We start from the raw sequence: 21395 nt of genomic DNA on the forward strand, positions 1-21395 counted from the left end.
CACAGCAGCAGCAGGACCGGGAACGTGGCTGTGATTTGCAGTGAGTGACACTGGCTTAGTGGTATACATGTGAGCTGGAGGTGGTGGCAGGAGGGCTTCCTTAAACTGCTCCACTGAGGGGTGGGCAGGCGCACGGCTGCCTGCGCACCAGTGGAGTAGTTTGAGGAAGTCCCCCACAAGCCAGAGGGGGACCTCTTGATCAGCTATGGGGCGAGCGAGAGGCTGATTAAGCCCCTGTACCGTTCCTGCTTGCACAAGCCAGAGTGGTACAGGATAGGACTGGGCAATATCAGTACATCACAATATTTAGCTGTTGATATACCACAATGTTAAAAACCAGGTATCGCCCAGCCCTAGTGATCACATGGAGAAGACTGGGCTGCTGACACCATCCCTGTTGCTGTCATACCTCACTTCCTGACCTCTGCCTGTGGAACTAGTAGTCTAATGGAACTTTATTAGTATTGGCAGTTTTGCTGCCCTAGACTCCTTTGGAAGAAGTCAGGGCATATAAATTTAATGACTGAATAAATATGGCTCCCTGCAACAAAATAATGTAAATAAAATGCAACAGTGCTCTTTCAAAGCCAAGTTTAAGTGGCCCATTTTCATGGATCTGGAGTTATTGAGATGTATATGCTGCAGAATGGAAAAATAAAAATTGCTCCTACAACTGGAGGGAACAAAAAAGTCAAAGGACGATGCTGTTCAACTCACAAAAGCTTGATAAAAAATGTTTTTATTCCTAAAATATTTTAAATACAAAGCTTTAAACACAAACCATTTTAAACAGTGTTCTGCTTCATTTAAGCCAGTTTAATTACAAAACCGAGTGAAAACTCTTTTAAAAATAAGATCTTTGCAAATTCTGCTTTTTAACAGGACTATAACTCATAGTAATCCTAGATATTTTTAGAATGCACCCATGAACAGACAAACTGGTTTGAAAGCTGAGATTCCTGCTTTTTGTAGTCTTATCAACAACAGGACATCATTTTTATTTTCACTTTGTGTTTAGATATCTAGTTGTAAATTAAAACGTCACATATTGTATCATTCATTGAAATTAACATCTTGGGATGAAATTCTCAGGAAACATGGAAGAACAGGAAAATGTATACTACACATGCATGTTTACAAGCCACCCCCCATCAGAAATCAACCATTAAATTTGAATATCCATCATTCCGAAAGACCCAACAACACTCACATTACCTTAACATTCATCAAGACGTGTTGCTGGTCTTGTCAGGGCCAGCCTCATGAACGAGGGGGCCCTTGGTAAACTCTAGTGAGCCTACGTCTCTACCAGTGGTCCCTGATAGGCTTGACTAGCAGCAGCATGGTCTAGCCACCATTTTAAATCTCCCACAATGCCTTGAGCTAATGCTATATCAGGGGCATTGTGGGGAATTTAAAGGGTGGCTAGACCCTGTTGTCTAGTGCTGCTTGCAATACCAGTCTGAGGGGGTGGGGGGAAGCATAAAGAGAGCCCTTGGGCAAGTATCAATGGTGAAGCCTTGCTTGGGCCCCACCACTACTTCTGAATGATACGGACCCTGACTTTTGTCCTGCAACAGCCTCAGTAACTGTCAGGGTACTGCCATCGGAACAGGGTAGGGAAGCAGAGTGGCAGTTGGGTTACAGGGAACCTCTGAAAATCTTACGAAACAGTTCCTCTTCCTGTGGTGAGGAAAGCCACACCTCCAGTGGGGAAGAGAGGAAAGGACCAGAGGATGCTGCTGGGAGCCTCAGCACCGCTCCTGACCAAGCCGGCCAGGAGGAAAGCATGCCCCTTCCATCACCCACCCTGCGCAGAGGTGTAAAACGCAAAGAAGGAAGGAAAAGGCTGGGGGTGACGAAGCTCTTATGTTGGGGGAGGTCCCGGAAACAACCACTCCCAGATTCTGCTAGCGATTGAGGCAGACATGAACTTGTGGCTCTGCACTGTAAATAGTTTTGCACCAAAATAAAACCTGTAAAAGGCAGGTCTGAGTCCTGAATGATTACTCACGAGCAACCACCACTGCCATCTGACAGTGACAGAACCATCTTTTGACTGTTAGGGCAACCACAAAGCCCTGAGGTTCAGAGCATTAAAGAAACTCTTCTCCAATCTCTTTACAGTTCCATCTTTCTAGCTGGAGAATTATAACAACATCTCCAACATAAGAATGAACATACAACTACTGCTGTCCATATTCTTGTACGAAAGTAAATCACTGGCTTATTTTGGTTAGACTTCCCCACTATCTTATCACAACAAGTAGTTTTCCAACACAGTGTCCCACATTTGTTGCTTTTTTATATTAAACTCCATTTAAAGAACCAATGTTAATACTTCTATTTAAGATGTATGCCTTCCGTTATAGTCTGCTAAGTGACCATATACAACACAAGATACAAGACATCTCCAAAACTCAAGCATGTCTGTCTTAACCAAGTCACATCACAGTATTTAAAACGGCAAGGAGATAAAACAACCACTAAGCACGCTCAGAACAACACCACAAGCCACAGACAGGGACAGTAACACAGCACAACACATGAGACATGTGAAACAGTAAGAGTACTATTAGCTTGAAACTTTATTACCACTGTGGAGAGATAGTAATTGAAGTGACTGCCCATTTATTCTGAAGCTGGAGTACAAAGAAGATATATATATATATCATCTCCACAAAGATCTCTTCATCAAAATAAAAAATGACCCACATGACCCAGTGTCAATGTCCACAATGTTTCCTGGGCTATGTCTTCATGCTATGCTGCATTTGAGAAAAAGGGATTGAGAGTCTAAAACTTGCAGTAAATAAATTATCTGGTACAAAATTTTTTATCGTTTTACACAGAAATCAACAGGAAAATGGAGATAGGCACAATCATGTAACCATTTGTAAGATGAACATCATTAAAACTTACACTGCAGATTAAAAATATGGCCTTGCTTTCAAAGCCACCTTACTATCGAAACCATCTTTACCCTGTGTCAAAAGGCATTAAGGCTTTCAGATATAAATAAAGGCCATACTAATCTAGCTCCTTTTAATGAAGGGAGGATCATAATTAAGACCTAGTCTTTATCCAAGGGCTCAGGGATAAGAACATTATAAAAATGCAAAAATTTACAAAACACACACAAACACACACCATACCTTCTTACACAAAAAGGAGAAGCAAATCTGAAGTAGCCCACAATGCTATTTCAAGTGCTTAGGAAATATGTGTCAACTGGAGTACTTGGGCTATAGTCAATAATGAGATGTGTGTTGGCAGCGGGCTACCCAACTGAGGTGCAAGCGGTTGTTCCACAGAATTAGTTCACCTCAACACAGATATTCCATTTCTAATCCATACCCTTTGGTAGGAAGATAAGAGAAAATAGCTTGAAAGGGAAAGAAGGAAAATCAGAACAGGAAGCATGTGAGAGGGGTTGTGTACTTCTTAGCTCGCATGGAATTAAGCCAATAAATGCCAAAAACCTCTTCACTAGGAAAAACAACAACCAATGATTAAAAGAGTGCAAGCAACAACAGTTCAGAACAAATCTGTACACATTCATTCACAATGTGATAGGGTTATTTCAAAAATAAAATAAAAGATGGGCCTCCATAACTGGAACCCTAAGGTCATGTGCCATTACCTTTCTTTTGTTAACAGCATACACAAAACAGTCTCAATGTACAGCCAAATAGGTGCTTATTACAGTTGACAGCACCAAGGGTCACACAATCAGAACCTTATGTATACTATTCCATTAACTTGAAAAGGAAGATTCCCAAAATACCTCCAGAAGCAACTGGTTATACTGGTCTGTTCTGTACAAAAACTACTCCTCTCCTTATCGGCTTAGAAGAAGTCAATAGCAGTTGGTCTTTTCTTAGTTGGCATTAAAAGGGATTTCTTCATTTGAGGTGTTGCTTCTGCAGAAGAGCTGGCTGGCGACTTCAGCACCCCGTGAGATGGTTTTTGCTCAGGATTGAAAGCCACCCGGGAGGCTCCCTCTGGGGTGACCAGGATACTTTTGTCTGTCGTCTTAAATTCTGCCAAAGGAAAGATTAAAAAGCAAAAACTTGAGTATTGCATCATATTGTTATCAAGCATGTGCAAACATTTCGATGGTTGCTAGAGCTGTTTGTGCACAGAAGGAATCCAGAGAGATTCTGGGGGAACAAATGGAACACTGCAGACCAAAAGTATTCTATACATTACCAAAGAGCCTGTCTGCTTCGGTACGCCAGACCACATGTGTCAACTGGGCCTGACCTAAAGGTCTGTCTGGTCCAACATCCTGTTTCCCACAATGGCAAAACAAGAGGCCTATGAGATGCTCACAACAGGACATAAGACCAAGAATACCATTCTCTTAATCATGTTCCCCAGCAACTACTGTTCAGAGGCATGGTGTTTCTCATACGCAGGGTATAGCCATTAATGACTATTAGCTGTTGATGTGCTCAGGGACAGAGTTCATATGGGGGGCAAAATCTCCTTTTCAGCCCAGATGGTGGTGAATCTAATGAGGTTTGTTTCCACCTCAGTGGTGTCACAGACAGCAGCTTCTTCCCTCTTCTTCCATGAACCTGTTTGACAATTGTACAGTCGTACCTTGGAAGTCAAACGGAATCCGTTCCGGAAGCCTGTTCGACTTCCAAAATGTTTGAAAACCAAAGTGCGGCTTCTGAAGGACTGCAGGAAGCTCCTTCAGCCAATCGGAAGCTGCAGAAGCCCCAAGAACGTTCACAAACCAGAACACTCACTTCTGGGCTTGCGCTGTTCGGGAGCCAAGGCATGACTGTACTACCTACTTGTGCCCTAAGGGCTGGTGGAGAGGCCCTTCTCCTTGCTGAACCTATAATGGATACAAGATAAGTTACAATGAAAGAGAAGAGCCTTCTTGCTGGCTGCAGGTAGGCTATGGTATACCTCAACTTGCGGTGTTCATTTGAACCCTTCCCACACACTGATTGGTGAAAACTTTTGCTTTTTGCTTCCCAGGCTGATGTTTTACACATGGCGAAATCGGTTAGGGGCTTTTAACTGATACCTCCTCATTTTTATAGTGGTTTGTTTTATATTGTTAAAGGAATGTTTTTATGGTTGCACACTGCTCTGTGTGGTACAAAAGGCAGTGCTAAAGAGTTGAGTATAAATCACAATGAGGCAAATTTTTGGTAGTTGATTAAGACATTAGATATGGATTTTGTCTTTGTTTCAATATTAAATGCATTTAACCTTTGAATAGAATGCATCAGTCAACGATTTCTGTGTGCCTGCATTTTGCAACCCTCATGCTTGTTAAGCTATAAACATGTAATCTTATCTAACCCTAAAAGTAACGAGCCAGCCAGTATGTTTTGCTGTGTCTGTTTTGAGTCAACAGTAGGATGTAAATCCAGCATCTCCTTGAAGCTCCTCCAGTTGTTTTGGGGAAAGGGAAGTAAGATATGGGATTGGAATGTCTCTAGCCACTACTGAAGGCCTGGTGGCTAAGGCAACTGGGTTAAAATGTGATAGTTGAGTCAAATGGCTTGGGGCACCCAAGGTAAATGTTGGGAAGTTGATCTCAGAATGGAGCCATGCATGCCATTTTCCTCTTGGTTCTGTGTTTTATTTAAAAGATGTTCCCTCACCTGGGCAATAAACAGCTGGTGTAGAAGTAAATTCTTACCACAATTACATGCACAGACAGCATTTAGCAACTGCTATTTAAAATTGCATCAAACCTTCCACTGTTTTACCTGCCTGTTTTTAGAGAAGCAACAAGGTTTGAAGTCATTTTGAACTCACCAGCAGTCATGTTTTTACTCAGTCCAAAGGTGACCTTTTTGGAATTGGAAGATTGCAGCTTGCTTAACTACAAAGAGAGATTAAAGTGGCAGATAAAGTTGTTTTTCTGGACCAGTTAAATCCTTCCCTTTATTAAAACACTTTTTGTGTCCCTCTATCTGAGGTGCTTCCCCAAAACACAGTTCATCATCTTCGGTAGTTTATAGTTTCTGAAAGACTGAAATATTTGCAGTTTTGTGCAGTATTAAATATTCACTTAAGTTCTGGTGTGTTTTGCACAGGAAAAACATTTTAATTCCTACTGAACATACTTTGCAGACACCTAGGTGTGACCAATAGGCTTTGGGGAAAAGCTCCCATTAGTGCCAGTGGGATATTTTTCCCTAACTGCAATTGCAGTATGGGATCCCAATAATTATTACCCCTCACTGCAAGCTGTCTATGTGCCTAAAAAAAATATTAAAAATCTGCTCCTCAAATACAAATACACAATTAATGTGGTCACATGCAGTTTGGCTTAGAGACGAGTAATTCTGAAAATTCTATGCCTAAAGTTTGTTAGGAGATAGCAAGCATGGCATGCAAGCTTCCAACATTTTCACACAAGGAAGAACAAAGGGAGCATGTAAGGCCTTTCCTCACACAACCGCTCTCCACACCTCTGGCATGTGGTCCCTGAAAGGTTGCCCTGGAGGGAATGTGGCACTTGGGCTGAAACGGGTTACCAGCCCCTGCTTTAGCTGCAAAATATAGCACCTTTGTCACTATACCTGCATGGGGGAAATGCTGCCTTTAGCTTTTCTAAAGAACACTGGCTTTGGTAGAGTTGTCTTTTCAAATTTCACAAAATCATTTCCCGTCTTTGCCTTTTTGTTCCTTAGCAGTACAGCAGCACCACCTGTTTCCTGCAGGGAGAGAAAAGAGCAGCAGAGACCAATTAGCAGAGTCTGGACGCAGTAATATGATGCTGAACAGCACCAGGGGCCTTGGTGGAAATGGTCCGGCAGGAGCCCTGGACTAGTTCCTGCTGATGCACCTGCACCCAGCTGAGCCCACTGCTTCTCCTCTCTTTCCTGGTAAACAGCAGCGGCTCAGTCCCTGCTCCATGTCACCACCCACTATTGTATTAAAAGGAGATGTGTTGAATGTAAAAAAAGGCTGAGCCAGAGCAAACAGTTTCTCATGCGCTGTGGATTCTTGAGGAGGTATTTATAAGGGGCCTTTTGCAGGCAACATAGGAGGCACTAGGTCTACTGGTGCTCACAGAAACCTTGTTAGCAAACCACGGGCATACAACACAGTCTATATACACTGCAAAATGTCCATGACTTCCACTCTTTTTTGTACAGCTAGATCACATATCGCCCCCAACCTTTAAGACCACAAACATTAGACAAGCCACGCACTGAAACTGCACGACTTCCTCTGGAAAGACAAGAGGATTTCTGCATTAATGTGAGAAAATCAATTAAACTGGCCAACAACAATCAGACCAGGAATATAGAATTTAAATAATCTCATGGAAAGACAGGTAGTGAGGCCTTTGCTTGTCTAATCTTAAACTATCAAAGCTTTCACTTCTTAGTTTCAGAAAATAGATTTAAAAAAACAACAACACATGGGATTTGGGGATTGATTTTCTTCTTTAGCTTCTATCTGGTCACCTGTTTTACTAGTAAAACCAGCCATTATATACATTCTCTCCAAATAGAAGCAGAAGGATCTGTGTTGGAAATATAGCTGTTTGAGGCAAAAGTACACATATCTGGTATGGGACGCGGGTGGCGCTGTGGGTAAAACCTCAGTGCCTAGGGCTTGCCGATTGCATGGTCGGCGGTTTGAATCCCCGCATCGGGGTGAGCTCCCATCTTTTGGTCCCAGCTCCTGCCCACCTAGCAGTTCAAAAGCACTCTTAAGTGCAAGTAGACAAATAGGTACCGTTTTATAGCGGGAAGGTAAACGGCATTTCCGTGTGCTGCGCTGGTGCTTGCTCGCCAGAGCAGCTTTGTCACGCTGGCCACGTGACCCGGAAGTGTCTCCGAACAGCGCTGGCCCCCGGCCTCTTAAGTGAGATGGGCGCACAACCCTAGAGTCGGACACAACTGGCCTGTACGGGCAGGGGTACCTTTACCTACACATATCTGGTGGTACATGTAAAGCAAAGCATCAGAAAATGCAGCCCAATAGAATGTTTATTGTGGTCAGAGAGTCCTCCGCAACCTGCTCCCCAAGCTGAGGTGGAACCAGACATTGTAAGTTGCAGGACAGATCTACTTACACTGCTTCTGCTCTTTTCGTTTTCAACTTCAGTTACAGCTTCTTCCATGGAACTTAGGACTTCCTTGATTTTCTTTTTCTTTTTCATGCTGATTATTTTCTGCTTGGAACCCCTAATCTTGACCAAATTTTGTTTTTTCCTCAATTTAACTTTTCGGAGCACTGTGCATCCAGATTCTGCCAAGTTTTCCTTTTTGGGCTGCTCAACAGCCTCTTCAGAAAAACTGCTCCCAGATATCACGCCAGTCTCTGCTTTCCGTTTCTTCTTAATTGCTTTGCTACCACAGGCTACTGGAGCACAGTAGCTGGGATCTTCCTCGGCACTTATATGAGCCTGTCCATTTTGATGGGTGAATTCTATAGGGACTTTCCGCAGGCGGCCATTTTTCTTCTTGGGCTGTTTCTTTATGCTGTTTACCAAACAAGTCAAGTTCTCCAGCACAGAATCACCACTGATACCTACAGTGGGTGCAGCTGAAGAATCCGTTTCACTGACCTCCATGCTTAAAGACTTCTTTGGTCTTTTCTTACTATTTAATGATTCACTGTCCTGGTTTGGCTCTTTGGATCCTTCCTCAGGGACAAGTCCCTTCTCATTACATTCAGCAGATATACCAAAGTCAACCATCTGGCTGGACTTCCTCTTTCGCTTCTTCTTCTTTTTCTTCTGTGGCCCTGGGCTCTCCTCCTCTTCCTCAATACCATTTATTATGTTTCTAGCACAAACTGCAAAGACAAAATAAATAAGCTTTTAAATTCAAAGAAGAGGCTGTCGAGCAGCAGCCTCCTATTTCTCTTCCTGGGAAGGGGGCTCTACACCTGAAGAAAGAGTGGGTGGCCCCAACTCCTGGGGCGAGTGATTAGTAATCGAGGAATGGATACTACTATTAGACCCAGCTTCTGCGTGTCCCAGAGGTACTGCTCTAGTCACTGTTGGAAAACAGAATGCGAAACAAGATGAGCCATTGATCTGTCCACAACAGGGCAGCTGCTATACTATTATTGTACAGTATTTGTTGTTAACAGAGCTGATGAGAACAACTACAGCACCACCTCGGTTTTCGAATGCTTCCGTAGTCAAATGTTTCGGAACTCGAACGCCGAAAACCCGGATGTAAATGCCTTGGTTTTCTAATGCACCTTGGAAGTCGAACAGGAACCATGGCTTCCTTATTGAGGCTTCCGCTTTCAGTTTTCGAACGTTTCAGAACTCAAACGGACTTCCGGAATGGATTACGTTCGAAAACCGAGGTACCACTGCATTGTCATTGATTTTCATGTTAGATATTTTAATAAGCCCTGTTCAGATAACCACCTGCCCCCTGGGATTTGGATCACATTGGGGGGAAGATCACAGCCACACTCACCAGCTCTGTTCCTATGCCCTCATTACCATGTGTGTGTATGGGGGGGGAGGTGTGTGTGAATTAAGGAGTCAGTTCTATGTATGTAGACTTCCTGCATGATTTAGAATGCTGATTGCTTCAAATCTTCTGCACCTCAATATGTGGAAGGTTGGCAGGAACAGGACCTGAAAACGCAGAATACTGGGTATATGGACCCACTCTCCTCAACATATGGCTGCTGTAAATTGTGTTACGGGAGAGTAACACCCTAAGGCCTAAATGTTCAGGCTTTCCCTGGCAATTAACATTAGTTCCAGCCACCCTCTGTTAATTTACTTTCAGTTTAATTGAACAGAGACACTACAGCAATCAAAACGATACATACACAAAAATATACACACATAAATCTAAGAAAAAGACAAAAGTTACAAATAAAGAGATGAAAAGAAACACAAAATAGCACTGTCTGCCGTTTCACAGGAGCATCAGGAGAATTTGGCTTAGTCCCATTTCAAAATGTCCAGAGTCTGGAAAGAAAAGGCTGACCAGCCTATTGATTCAACACTGCGAACACAGCATGCAGAAATCCTACTGAGAGTGCTTGATTTTGTAACACAATCAAGACTTGCCAAGTCTTCTGTCGTCATCTTGTATTTTTGATTATTATCTGTGGCATTTGCTTTTTCTAAGATATGATTTCAATATATCCTCCTTTAGGATTTTTACTCACCAGGGATATATAAATGCTTTTAAATACACAAACAAAATTTGAGGACACTGCAAAGCTTCCACTCCCTTCCAGCTAATACTCCAACAGCAACAGCTATTTCTAATTTCCAGCGGAGACAATTTATTATCATAGTGAAGTTCAGTTAGGGTTGATCAGTTACTTAAAGTAAAAGAAAAGACGCTTAAAAGGGCAATCCTACAACAAGGCCCTGGGTTCATCTCCAGGTGTTTTCCTTCTAGTGGCACAACAATAAAACTCCTAGCACATGTGCAAAGCTAAGCAGGGTCCAGAATCGTTTCAAATTGGATGGGGGACCACGAATTGGGATTCCAGCATTGCAGGGCGTTGGACTAGATAACCTTTGGAGTCCCTTCCACCTCTACCATTCTATGATTCTACATGGAAGTCCTTCTGAGTTCCATAGGGTTTACCCTCCCAGAAAAGTGTGTATGAGATTGCAGGCTAAGTTAGGATATTGCATACTGGTAGCAACCTCACCTTCTTTTTCTGGTTGTGTTTTATCCAAGGGTTTGCCAGATTTCCTTTTCCACTTCCTCCTGCTGAAGGTATCATCATCTTCATCTGTAGAAACGTCTTCAGGGAAGTCATCCTGTGGAAAGGTCCCTGAAGGGAGAGAACACTGGAGTGAGAGTTGCCCCCAAGCAATTAGCGGCTCAGAGGTCCTTCACCCATACAACACGCTCTTTTCTCTACCTATACTTTAGTCCAGCCATCACCAACTTGGTGGCCTCCAGATGTGGTCAGACTGCACCTCCCATCAGCCCCAATCAGCATCTGGAGTGAGCCAGACTGGTGACAGCTGTTCCGGTGTGTATCTTTCTCCATTACCTTAAATGCCAAGCAGAACAAACTGTTCATTCAAAGAGAAGGGCAAGACCTTATCACACCTCCCCAAAGGCAGGAACAGGCAACCTTTGGGGCTTACCTACCAGTGGCTACATGATGGTAATTGGCTGGGCTGAAGCAAAGATTGGGTGGGCATCCCTTCCCTCTCTCTTTCTACCACCCTCTTCCTTTCAGTCAGCCCCTTCCACACACACCCCCATCAATTCCTCCCTTATTTACCACCCACTTGCAACTGAGGCTGCAGGCTGTCTATGCTTCTTTAAGAGCAGGGATGGGTCTCCAGTCCCCATCATCCCAAGGAGGATGAGAGTTGGTGTCCAACACTTGGAGGGCCACAGGTCCCCCTACCCCTGCTTTAGAGCATCATGCGATACTGGACACAGTTGTAACTAATGTTAGGATACAACCGATTTTCCAGTAAGTTATAATGGAGGTTGGACTAGATGACCCTCATGATCCTTTCCAACTCTATAATTCTATAAGAGGTGATATAAATGTCCCCAGAAGAAGCCCTTTCAGGTGCACATAAGATATCTGTTGCAAATTTAACATGACTGCATTTTCTTTCCTCTGCTACTGTACAATTCTTCATGGAAATGAAAGAGTAGCAGATGTTCTTGAAGGCTCACCTTCTGCAAGATTTTGGAACCTGAAAAATAAGTGGAAAGGAATTATGTTGTCTCAGTTACACCCAAAAATGAAGGCACTATGGGGAAGCAAAAGATAAAAGGGCAGGGGTGTTGGGACTCCAGAAAGTGAAAGGAAAGAGAAGATAACCAGGTAAGTCAGCACAATCAGAAAGAACATTTATTACAATAGGAACTTACTTTTTCACCACTTTGTACAGGCACTTTCTGTTATAAGCAGGTGTGTTTTTTCTGCTGGCCAATTCAAACAGTGTGTCGCCAACAGTTTTATAATCAAACTGTAAACATAAAAGAGGAAGGCATTACAGAAACATAGATCAGCTGCATTCAATAATTTAGCGCAGAACCACTTAAGACACTAATTTACTGATTTTGTACTTACTCCAAATTGGAAAACCCCAATGGCAGGCATAGGCAAACTCGGCCCTCCAGATTTTTTGAGATTACAATTCCCATCATCCCTGACCACTGGTCCTGTTAGCTAGGGATTATGGGAGTTGTAGTCCCAAAACATCTGGAGGGCCGAGTTTGCCTATGTCTGCCCAGTGGAGTATCTCTGTCCAGCTCAACTCCCTGTGCTTCTTCCCCACCAGTCCAAGCACACTCATTCTCTCAGCCATGCTCCTTCACATCCTCAGGCCTTTGGTTACTGATCCTACAGCAGTCAGGCCTCACTTTCATAAATCCCAATAGGAACCACAATTCAGGAAATCTTGTGAGTCCAACACTCACAAAAATGCACAACATTCACTTGTGCTCCAGGTCTTGCACTTTGAGAACCAGCAATTTGATCTACGTTTAAATCAAGCAAGACAATAAAAATGGTCTTCTACCAGTTTTCAAAGGAAAAAAAAGTTCATTAGGCTAGTTGAATATTGTTTGTGAGAGCTTTTCATTTATAAGAGAGCAGCCATCAAACTTAATCAGATTTAACAAGGCAATTCCCTAGTCCTCAGACCCTACAGAAGTTAGTATGTTGTCAAAGACAATACTCACCTGGAGAACAGGCCCAATGTTATCATCTGCATCTTCTAAAAGGTTGTCTGGTGCCTCTGAATCTAGGGAATGTTTGCTTGGCAAGTCTGTGCCTGCAGGATAAAAGCAACACATTTAACAGAGCACCAAATGTGAAATCCGCAACAAACTTCACTAAGTTCCGTGAAGCTGCCATCAACATAAAGGAGGGATGCTTTATGCAAGCTGATAGATGTTTAATGTTGCACACCAGCACCTTAAGGACAGTGCGTGCGCGCACACACACACACACACACACACAATCTTCCTTTACCCTCAGGGGAAGGACACAACATGTGTCATGTTAAAACAGTGGCCAGAAAGGTGGGGAAATTTGAAAAGGAGACAGAGTACTAAGCTTTGCACACATAAGGTTCTAGGTTCAATCCCTGGTATCTCTAGGTGGGGCTCCCACAGGTGTCCTATGCTCCCATGAGCTCACTTTCACTAGTAAGCAGATGGTTGCATTCTGAGTTAAAGTTTTCAAAGCAGAAGACATGACAGGACTCCATTCTAGAAGTTACAGTTATTACTGTGGCCAGGCCCATACCTTTGACAACTGGCTCGTTCTCTCCTTCATTACTTTCATCTTCTTCCGATAAGTCATCATCGCTCCCCGCTTTCAGTTCTTTCATTAAATCTTCTATAGCAAACGGGGACTGATCAACAATGGTTTCAAAGATGCCACGGATTATGGCTTGCAGCAAAAGATGACTGAACCATTAAGGGGGGAGGAAAGGGAGGAAAAAAGGAGCATCACAAAAGCATTCCAATTTATGGACTCTCTTTCCAATCTATCAAAAACTAACCCATGAAAATTGAAAAAATTGTATGCCATTTGCAAAGAGTAAATAAAAGAACCACCAATAAGTCAATCACATAGATTGTGAATCAGAAGCTGATGTCTTTGGATTCGCCCAGGGTTTTCTTCAATATCACCATAGTAGCGCCCGAGGATCAGAAACTAGCTTTTTTATCATCAGTATAAAAGGAACTCATGCAGTTCCCATAGCTACACACTTTCATTTCGAGGCACACAAAAGAAAGCTTTGCTTCACAAACTGAACATTTCACTATCTCGCTTCTTCTGTTTTAATTATGCTCTGCAAGTCTATCCAGACGTTATCTACTATTTAAGAAGAACACCCCCCCCCGACAACCCTTTAAGTTCAGAGTCAAGCAGCAAAACATAGCTATATAACATACTCCTTGGTCTTGGCAATGATTTTGCAGAATGGTTCTATAAATTTGAGATTCTGGTCTGCGGTGAGCTGCAAAAAAATAAAATACATGGTTAGTTCAACATCAACCTATTCCAATTCTACTCAAAGAGATGGGAAATTTCCCCATCTGAATATTCCCAAGGTTACTTGAAAAGATCTAGGACTCGGGGGAAAGAAGCATTTTACAGTTGGGGTAAATATATCATAGAAGATAAGCTCTCTTTTGCCAAAAGATGCTAAAACAGACTGGCTAAAACCAATATGATAGCCTACAACAATAGAAATATAAAAAGGGAAATATATTTTATTTCTAAATATATATTTATGAATTACTGTGTAACCAACTGAAATGCTGTCAGGATTTGACATGATTTGTCATCTGTTAAGGTTGTCATTATTATGGATTATTTTGTTTCCTTTTTATATAGCCTGACCAATTTCAAAAAGATGGAAACACATATCATGATGATTTTTCCGCGCCCCCCCCTGTAATGTCAGATGGGAAGCATTATACAAAGTCTAATGATTTCCACTGTATTTAAGCAAGACATTTTACATTTTAGGTAACATAAAAAGTTGAGCAAATCTACAATTCATAAGTTGCTCCATGGTGAGGATTTGCTTTTATTAGCATTAACAAAAAATTTCAAATTTTATCTGATTTTATATGTTTATACAGTGCTACAACAACAACAATCAATTAGATAGCACGCCCAACCTAAGCAAATAGTAAACACACACAGAGTAAACTTGACTTTAATATCTTTCCTAGGCGAAGACATTAACAGCACTTGTTTTAAGCAAATATTTTAGGGAGACTTGCTAGATTGCACAGCAATACACAGAGATGTTTTGTTTCCTACCTCTTTAGCACCAACTTTAGCCAATTCTTCCAGATAGATGTCAATAAAATGCAATTTTATCCCAACAGGAGCCTTGCTGTCTGGGTGAATAACCTCCTTCATTAGCAGGTTCAGAAATGGCTCAGTAAAACTGGATGAAAAGCGGGGCGGGGAGAAAATAAAGCATGGTCCATTCATCTCTGTAACGTCATATGACATTGCATCAGTTCCAAAAGAGTGGCCACTGCTTTTGAAACAGAAAACAATCTGATCCACTGAAATAGAGCAACAGCGTGAATCAGAAGTTTTCTTCTCTAAGTGATTTACCAGGGTGAGAGTTCCAACAAGTTTACCCTCTCCCAACAAATCCTTTGATGAAAGCTTGTTTTAATACCTTAACATATAAAAAAAACTGTGTGATGTCAGTAATACGCAATTTAAAATTGTAGAGGTATTCTAGAATTCTGCACTAAGCCCCTAAACCAGTGTTTCCCAAATGTGGGTCTCCAGCTTTTTGGGACTACAACTCCCATCATCCCTAGCTAGCAGGACCAGAGGTTAGGGTTGAGGGGAACTGTAGTCCCAAAACAGCTGAAAGCCCAAGTTTGGGAAACTCATCTCTAAACTTTTGTTGTATCCAATGCAGTATAAAGGTTTCCAGCTTTTGCAACAGGATTGCCCCACACCATCCACAATCTGCTCTGAAGGGTTCGGGGGAACCCTACAATAGATTTAGGGGGAATGGTGGGAGCAGGTGTCCCACTGAACCCTTATGCCAATGGGACACTTATGTTATGAATGCCGGCGTGGTTGCTCGAGAGCGAACAGGCAAGACTCCCACTGGTCTTTTCAAGGCTTTATTATCTGTCCAAAACATTCACAATGCAGAACGTCTCAATTCAATGTCTTGCTCAGTCACTAGCAGAATCTGGGAGTGGGCGGTCCTTAAACTTTCCCCAGCAGAGCAGTATTTTGACCCCATCCTACGCCTCCCCTCTCTGTGCGTAAGCCTCCTGTGCAGAGAGGGCGTGGGCAAAGGGGGACCTGCCTCCCCCCCGCTTTGCTCCGGCTCGGTGATCTCCGGCGGCTCCCTGACAACTTACTTATAGCAATTCACTGGATATAAGATGGTAGGACCTCAAAATCCAAAATTTTCAGTGGCCATTAATTATTTTGGTCAAGCAAATATGTACATTGGTATAATTTGCACGGCTGACACAACTTGCACAGGATTCATGGGAATCTCAGCTAAGCAATGCAGATTTTATATAGATCGGAAATAGATACAACACAGATTTTAACTATTAAACAATTCCTAACTTTTCTCACAGTGCAATTAATCTACTGCACCTCTGCTCAAACCTTTATTTTCTTCTAGGAGCACAATCTGGTATTTCTAGTGGATTGCCCTGAGGCCTTTTTAACAAATATGCCATGTTCCTCTTCTTTCTTCAGCAACAAAATTTATTTTGTGCATAAAAGGCAGGATGCAAGTGTGTGGGAGAAAATAATAGCAGAACCACTGAATTTTAATTATAAGAACATTTTTATTATTATTGTATTGCTACATTATATAACACTTTATATATGTCCAACTCTATGGATGTTTACTTAGGAATAATCCCCAGTGAAGTATTCTTACTATTGCTATTCAATTTATGGCTGTAGTACAAGTTTTAACACTGCCGTTAATGTATGTCTACCTGGAAATATGTCACATATGTGTTCAATTTATCTTAGAATTGCTGCTTGGAATACAAAACCAGTTTTGCAGAAAAATATGTATAAAGGAAGTGAGCACAAGATGAGCTTTTGGGATGAGGCCCATTATGTCAGCCTGGATAGCTCAGCTGGTTACAGCTTGGTGCCAAAAATGCCCAGGTTATAGGTCTGATCCCCATATGGGACAGCTACAAATTAATGCATTGCAGGGGACTGGACTAGATGTTCCTCATGGTGCCTTCCAATTCCACAATTCTATGGTTCTATAATGCTTATCAGGGATTGTGAAAGAAAATTTATTGGTAACTCATCAATAGATTTAGAGTGAGCAAGAGCAGTTTCTCTCTCTCTCTCTCTCTCTCTCTCTCTCTCTCTCTCTCTCACACACACACACACACACACTCCCCAGAGGCGCCACCTACCTTTCATTCCATCCATTTCTTTTCAGTACTTCAAAGGACTGTCTCAGCACCATGCGGATCAACTAGGTTAGAAAAAGATGCATCCCATCATGTTTCAATTGATAGGAAATCATCACTTTGTTGACAAACATCTTAACCATCCATGCAACCTTATACATGTCTATAAGACCTACTGTTTCGATTTGGCTGTACCCTCAAATCAGCACTTATAGGATTATAGCCAATTTTCCTGTTTTTGTAAGAACGTAACTTCACATACAGAAATTTAAAGTCTTTTCTTGATGCTAAATGGATTACGGAAGTATGGTGGGACTGCAAAACTCATGCAAGGTTTCTCCATAACACCAAAATCCCCCAGCACACAACAGTAAAGATTAAACATGACATGTTCACGTCTCCCCACTCTGGTTTAAAAATGTGAATTCTAACTTTAGATTTGAAGAGTTCTCTATCTATTCCCATTGCTGAATCTTACTTGTGTTGTGTTCGTTCATTGTGCTACTACCTAATTTTATGAAACAGTGCAATCCAAAAAGTGGAAGATTTTTCACCCCACACCACTGATTATGCCCCATTAAAAGACGGTAGAAGAAACAGCTTTTACCATGTAAAATTTATCTAAGCGCAGGTTGTCTATTCCATTCCACTCACGGTTCATGGTCTGCCAGAAAGTCTGAATGAACAAATGCCCTGCAGTGAAATAAATAGAAGCAGCTTTAAAGTTCCATACAAGCCGTGTTAGTTCAAAACATTTTCACTACACTTTTCATAAATGTAGGGGGGAAATTCAAAGCTGAAGCTTGCAGTTTAAAAGAAAGATGAGTACTGTAAGGTGGGGAATGCATATGAGGTGTAAAAAATTATGCGCAATGTGATAAAAGCGGATAGTTTCTCTCTCTCATAATACAAAAAGTGAGACCACACAATGAAGCGGAATGTTAGAATATTCAACAGAGACGAAAGATGGTACTTCGTCACACAATGTGTACTTGACAGATGACTGTATCCTCTAGCTACCCAAGTTGGTCATTGCAGACTGCAGAAGAGATTTTCCTACAAGTTCCAAAGCCTTCAGAAGCTTGCTCCACAGTAATGCAGGCTTTTAGTGTGTTTTGTGGAACAGCATTCCTGTAGCAATATGACAGGTGCCCACTATTTGCACTCTCCAGAAACAATTGAAGACATCTTTGTCATGACACTTTCCCAGCAGGGTGAATAGCTATCTGTCACTGGTGTCTATTTTGCATTCATTTTTATCCACTATTTTCTGTATAGTTTCAAACTGTTTTTATTGCATTCTTTACATCACCTTAAAATGTATACAGAAAATGATAAATAAGCAAATAAATAGTAGCTACTGTAGAACTGTTTTCACAAGATGTAATGACAACCACCAACTCAGATGGCTTGAAAAGAGGATTTAATCAATTCATGAAAGATAAGGCTACAAATGGCCCCGAGCCATGATGGCTGGTTATGCTGCCTCCAGTGTTAGAGACTGGATGATGCTGAATACGAGTTCCTGGGATTCATAAGTGGGGAGAGCACTTCTGCAGTCAGGCCCTAGTTATAGGCTTCTCAGAGGCATCTGGCTGGTCACTGTGAGAGCAGGATGCTGGACTAGATGTGGCCAGCAGGATTCTAGCTATTTTCACATGTGAAGGACAATTAAGACAACTGCAAGTGTGAACAATGGTAGTTAATTATCTCTCTGTTCTCAATAAGTGAAGGAAGCACAAAGCCATCAGTGTCCTGCCAAAGCAAAAAACCTGAAGGGGTTGGCAAGGATCTGAAAGTCATCAAATCCAACCCACCCCCCAAGGCCTAATCTTCCAAGATTTATCCACAGGGAGCTGACATTTTATTCTCCCAACAGAAACATACACAGGACCTATTCACATGTTATTCCAGTTGCTTCTCAGAACTGCTCGGTACAGATGGAGAGAATGTCTGACCTAGCATTCCACACGTTTCAGCTGAATTCTATGTTTAAGTATAGCTGCCCGCATTGATGAGTTCTACAGGAGTCTTGATGATGAGTAAGAATTTCACCTTGTGACCAATAGAGCCTCTTATATGTAGTAAGGTATGCAGTTCTGCAGCAAACAGTGGCTGCCCAAAAACTGTCCAAAAATAAATACCGTATTTTTCGCACCATAGGACGCACTTTTTCCCCTCCAAAAATGAAGGGGAAATGTGTGTGCGTCCTATGGTGCGAATGCAGGCTTTCGCTGAAGCCTGGAGAGTGAGAGGGGTCGGTGCGCACCGACCCCTCACGCTCTCCAGGCTTCGCGGACCTCTTCGCAAGGAGCGGGAGCACTCCGGCTCCTTGCGGAGAGTTGCCAGCATGCCGAAGCCTGCGCGCGCTGAGCTCAGCGCGCCCAGGCTTCGCGGACCTCTCCGCAAGGAGCCGGAGCGCTCCGGCTCCTTGCGGGGAGTTGCCAGCATGCCGAAGCCTGCGCGCGCTGAGCTCAGCGCGCCCAGGCTTCGCGGACCTCTCCACAAGCAGCGGGAGTGCTCCCACGGCTTGCAGAGAGCTGCCTGTTTGCGGGCTGGGGTCGGGGGAAGCTCGAGCTTCCCCCGCCCCAGCCCCGCGCCTGGGGGGGGAAAATAATTTTTTTCCCTTTATTTCCCCCCCAAAAAATGGGTGCGCCCTATGGTCCGGTGTGCCCTATGGTGCGAAAAATACGGTAAATCATGGGCTATTCATGTGGTTTTCATAGAAATGAAGACACAGTGCTTCAGGACCTCAATTCTTTTTTTATATACTAATAAGCAGAACAAACAAACTTGGCTGGAAACCCCTGAACATATAATAAAAGCAAAAAAACACACAAAAACTTACAAGCATCTATATTCTCTATTACATGGGTAAGTTGTGCTATATTGTTCGATAACTCCTCCTAAAAATGAAAGGAATTTTTTTAGTATACAACATTCAAAGAGTAGATTCCATTTTTCCTTTTCAGAAACTACCCCCTCACTCCCAAACACTGAAACTGTTCTCTAAACTCCCCCAAACAAAGAAAATATTATTTGAGAATTTGACCAATAAGGTCAAACTATATTATCACAGTTGGTCTGAAATAGTAGACAAACGAAGAACCTTACCCAAAGCAGGGTGGACATTTCAACGCAGAATTTGGTCAGAGACAGACCTACAACAGTCTTCTGTGCTACCTGTACAGTAGCAGACATGTCTCCAAATTTCAACCACTGACTATTTACTTACCACACTCCTCACCCTGTACAATTGTCTTTCGTGTTATTACAGGGACAAAAAAATCACCTCCAAATTCCAACTCAACATTGGGTATTTTGTTACCCCCATATACTGTAACATGCCAGAGGGGGAAAATACATGAATAAAAGCATAAACAACGTCAGTGCATGATGAAGAAGGGGAACAGTGTCCCCTCCAGCCATTACACTGTGCTCCTGAGGGTGGAGCAGGCAAGGTCCACAGACAACTGCTCCATTCATAGGCAATATCACGGCAATACATCCTTACACGGATTGTACATACCTGAAGCAGGGGTTTATCCTGCATCCACATGCAGTAGAACAGTCCTTTCCATATTTTCAGCCATTCTTCCTGGCTAAAGGTACCTGGAGCAACATAAGTAAACTGCGTATTAGAGAAAAGGAGGCAAGTTTCCCCAGCCTGTCCTACAAAAGCCCCTACCCCTAGAGATAACGGGAGCCCATTTGCCCATGAAGAGCGGCGCCTCCCCTTCAACCGTACCATGACTCCACACTCGCTTATCCCACCGACCCTCAGTAGTTCACACGGTACCTGAGAAGCAGAGCCCGGTTGCAAGCACCTCACGTCCCGGCGGCCATGTGCCCGCTCAACCCCACGCCCGCCTTTCCCTCCTCAGTCCTGTCGCTGCTTCGGGCGGCTGCTCTTCTGCCCCACGCGCTGCCCTCTCCGCCGCTCCAGCAACCCGGGGCGCCCGGCTGCTCTGCCCCACCAGCGCCACGTGCTTCCCCCGCATCCCTTCCCCGCTCTTACTCGCCGGGCTCCGAGTCCGGAGAGCGAGGTAGCCGCGCAGCTTCTTCAGCGCCCGGTCCCGAACTCGCTTCTCGTTGGCGGCCAGCCTCTGTGCGAACTGAACCTCCGGAGGCTGCGCGGCGGCGGCAGCGGCAGGAGCCATGACACCCCCAGCAGCCCAGCTCGCCGGAGAGAGAGAGAAAGGTAACGCGCCGCCCTACGTGGGCCGAGCCCGGGCAGCCTCCCGGACGCCTGCGGATGACGTCAGCAGCCGCTGCTCCGTCGCACACCCACAGGCGCAGAAAGCCGCGAGCCCGCCAATTCGGCCGCTGGAGAGAAAGGGGCGGGGCATAGCGGCGCGTGGCGCTCGAGGCAGCGAGTGGCGCAGCGTGCTACCCTACCCAGTCAAATAGGGCGTTTAATATGCCCTCCTCTTTATACCCAAGTTGTGAACGAGAATACGAGCAAATTAAAAACACACGGTCAACAAACAGGAAAAAAATTATCCAATATAAAAAAGC

At 43.4% G+C, this 21395-nt stretch overlaps 1 protein-coding gene across 1 annotated transcript; it reads right to left on the reverse strand.

The window, feature by feature from the left end:
- Positions 1-723: 723 nt before the first annotated feature.
- RRP1B (ribosomal RNA processing 1B) lies at positions 724-21132 on the reverse strand. Its single transcript, XM_081908066.1, has 16 exons — positions 20896-21132; positions 20407-20489; positions 19726-19783; positions 17485-17570; positions 16881-16942; positions 14758-14887; positions 13878-13942; positions 13222-13385; positions 12654-12745; positions 11838-11935; positions 11640-11659; positions 10642-10767; positions 8069-8793; positions 6561-6695; positions 5791-5857; positions 724-4043 (listed from the first exon to the last, which is right to left on the reverse strand). Exons 1-16 carry the CDS (start codon positions 21035-21037, stop codon positions 3850-3852), a joined length of 2247 nt encoding a protein of 748 aa, XP_081764192.1. The 5' UTR covers positions 21038-21132; the 3' UTR covers positions 724-3849.
- Positions 21133-21395: the final 263 nt, after the last annotated feature.

Source organism: Podarcis melisellensis (assembly GCF_964234715.1).
Source record: "Podarcis melisellensis genome assembly, chromosome: 4".
Classification (NCBI taxonomy): Eukaryota; Metazoa; Chordata; class Lepidosauria; order Squamata; family Lacertidae; genus Podarcis; species Podarcis melisellensis.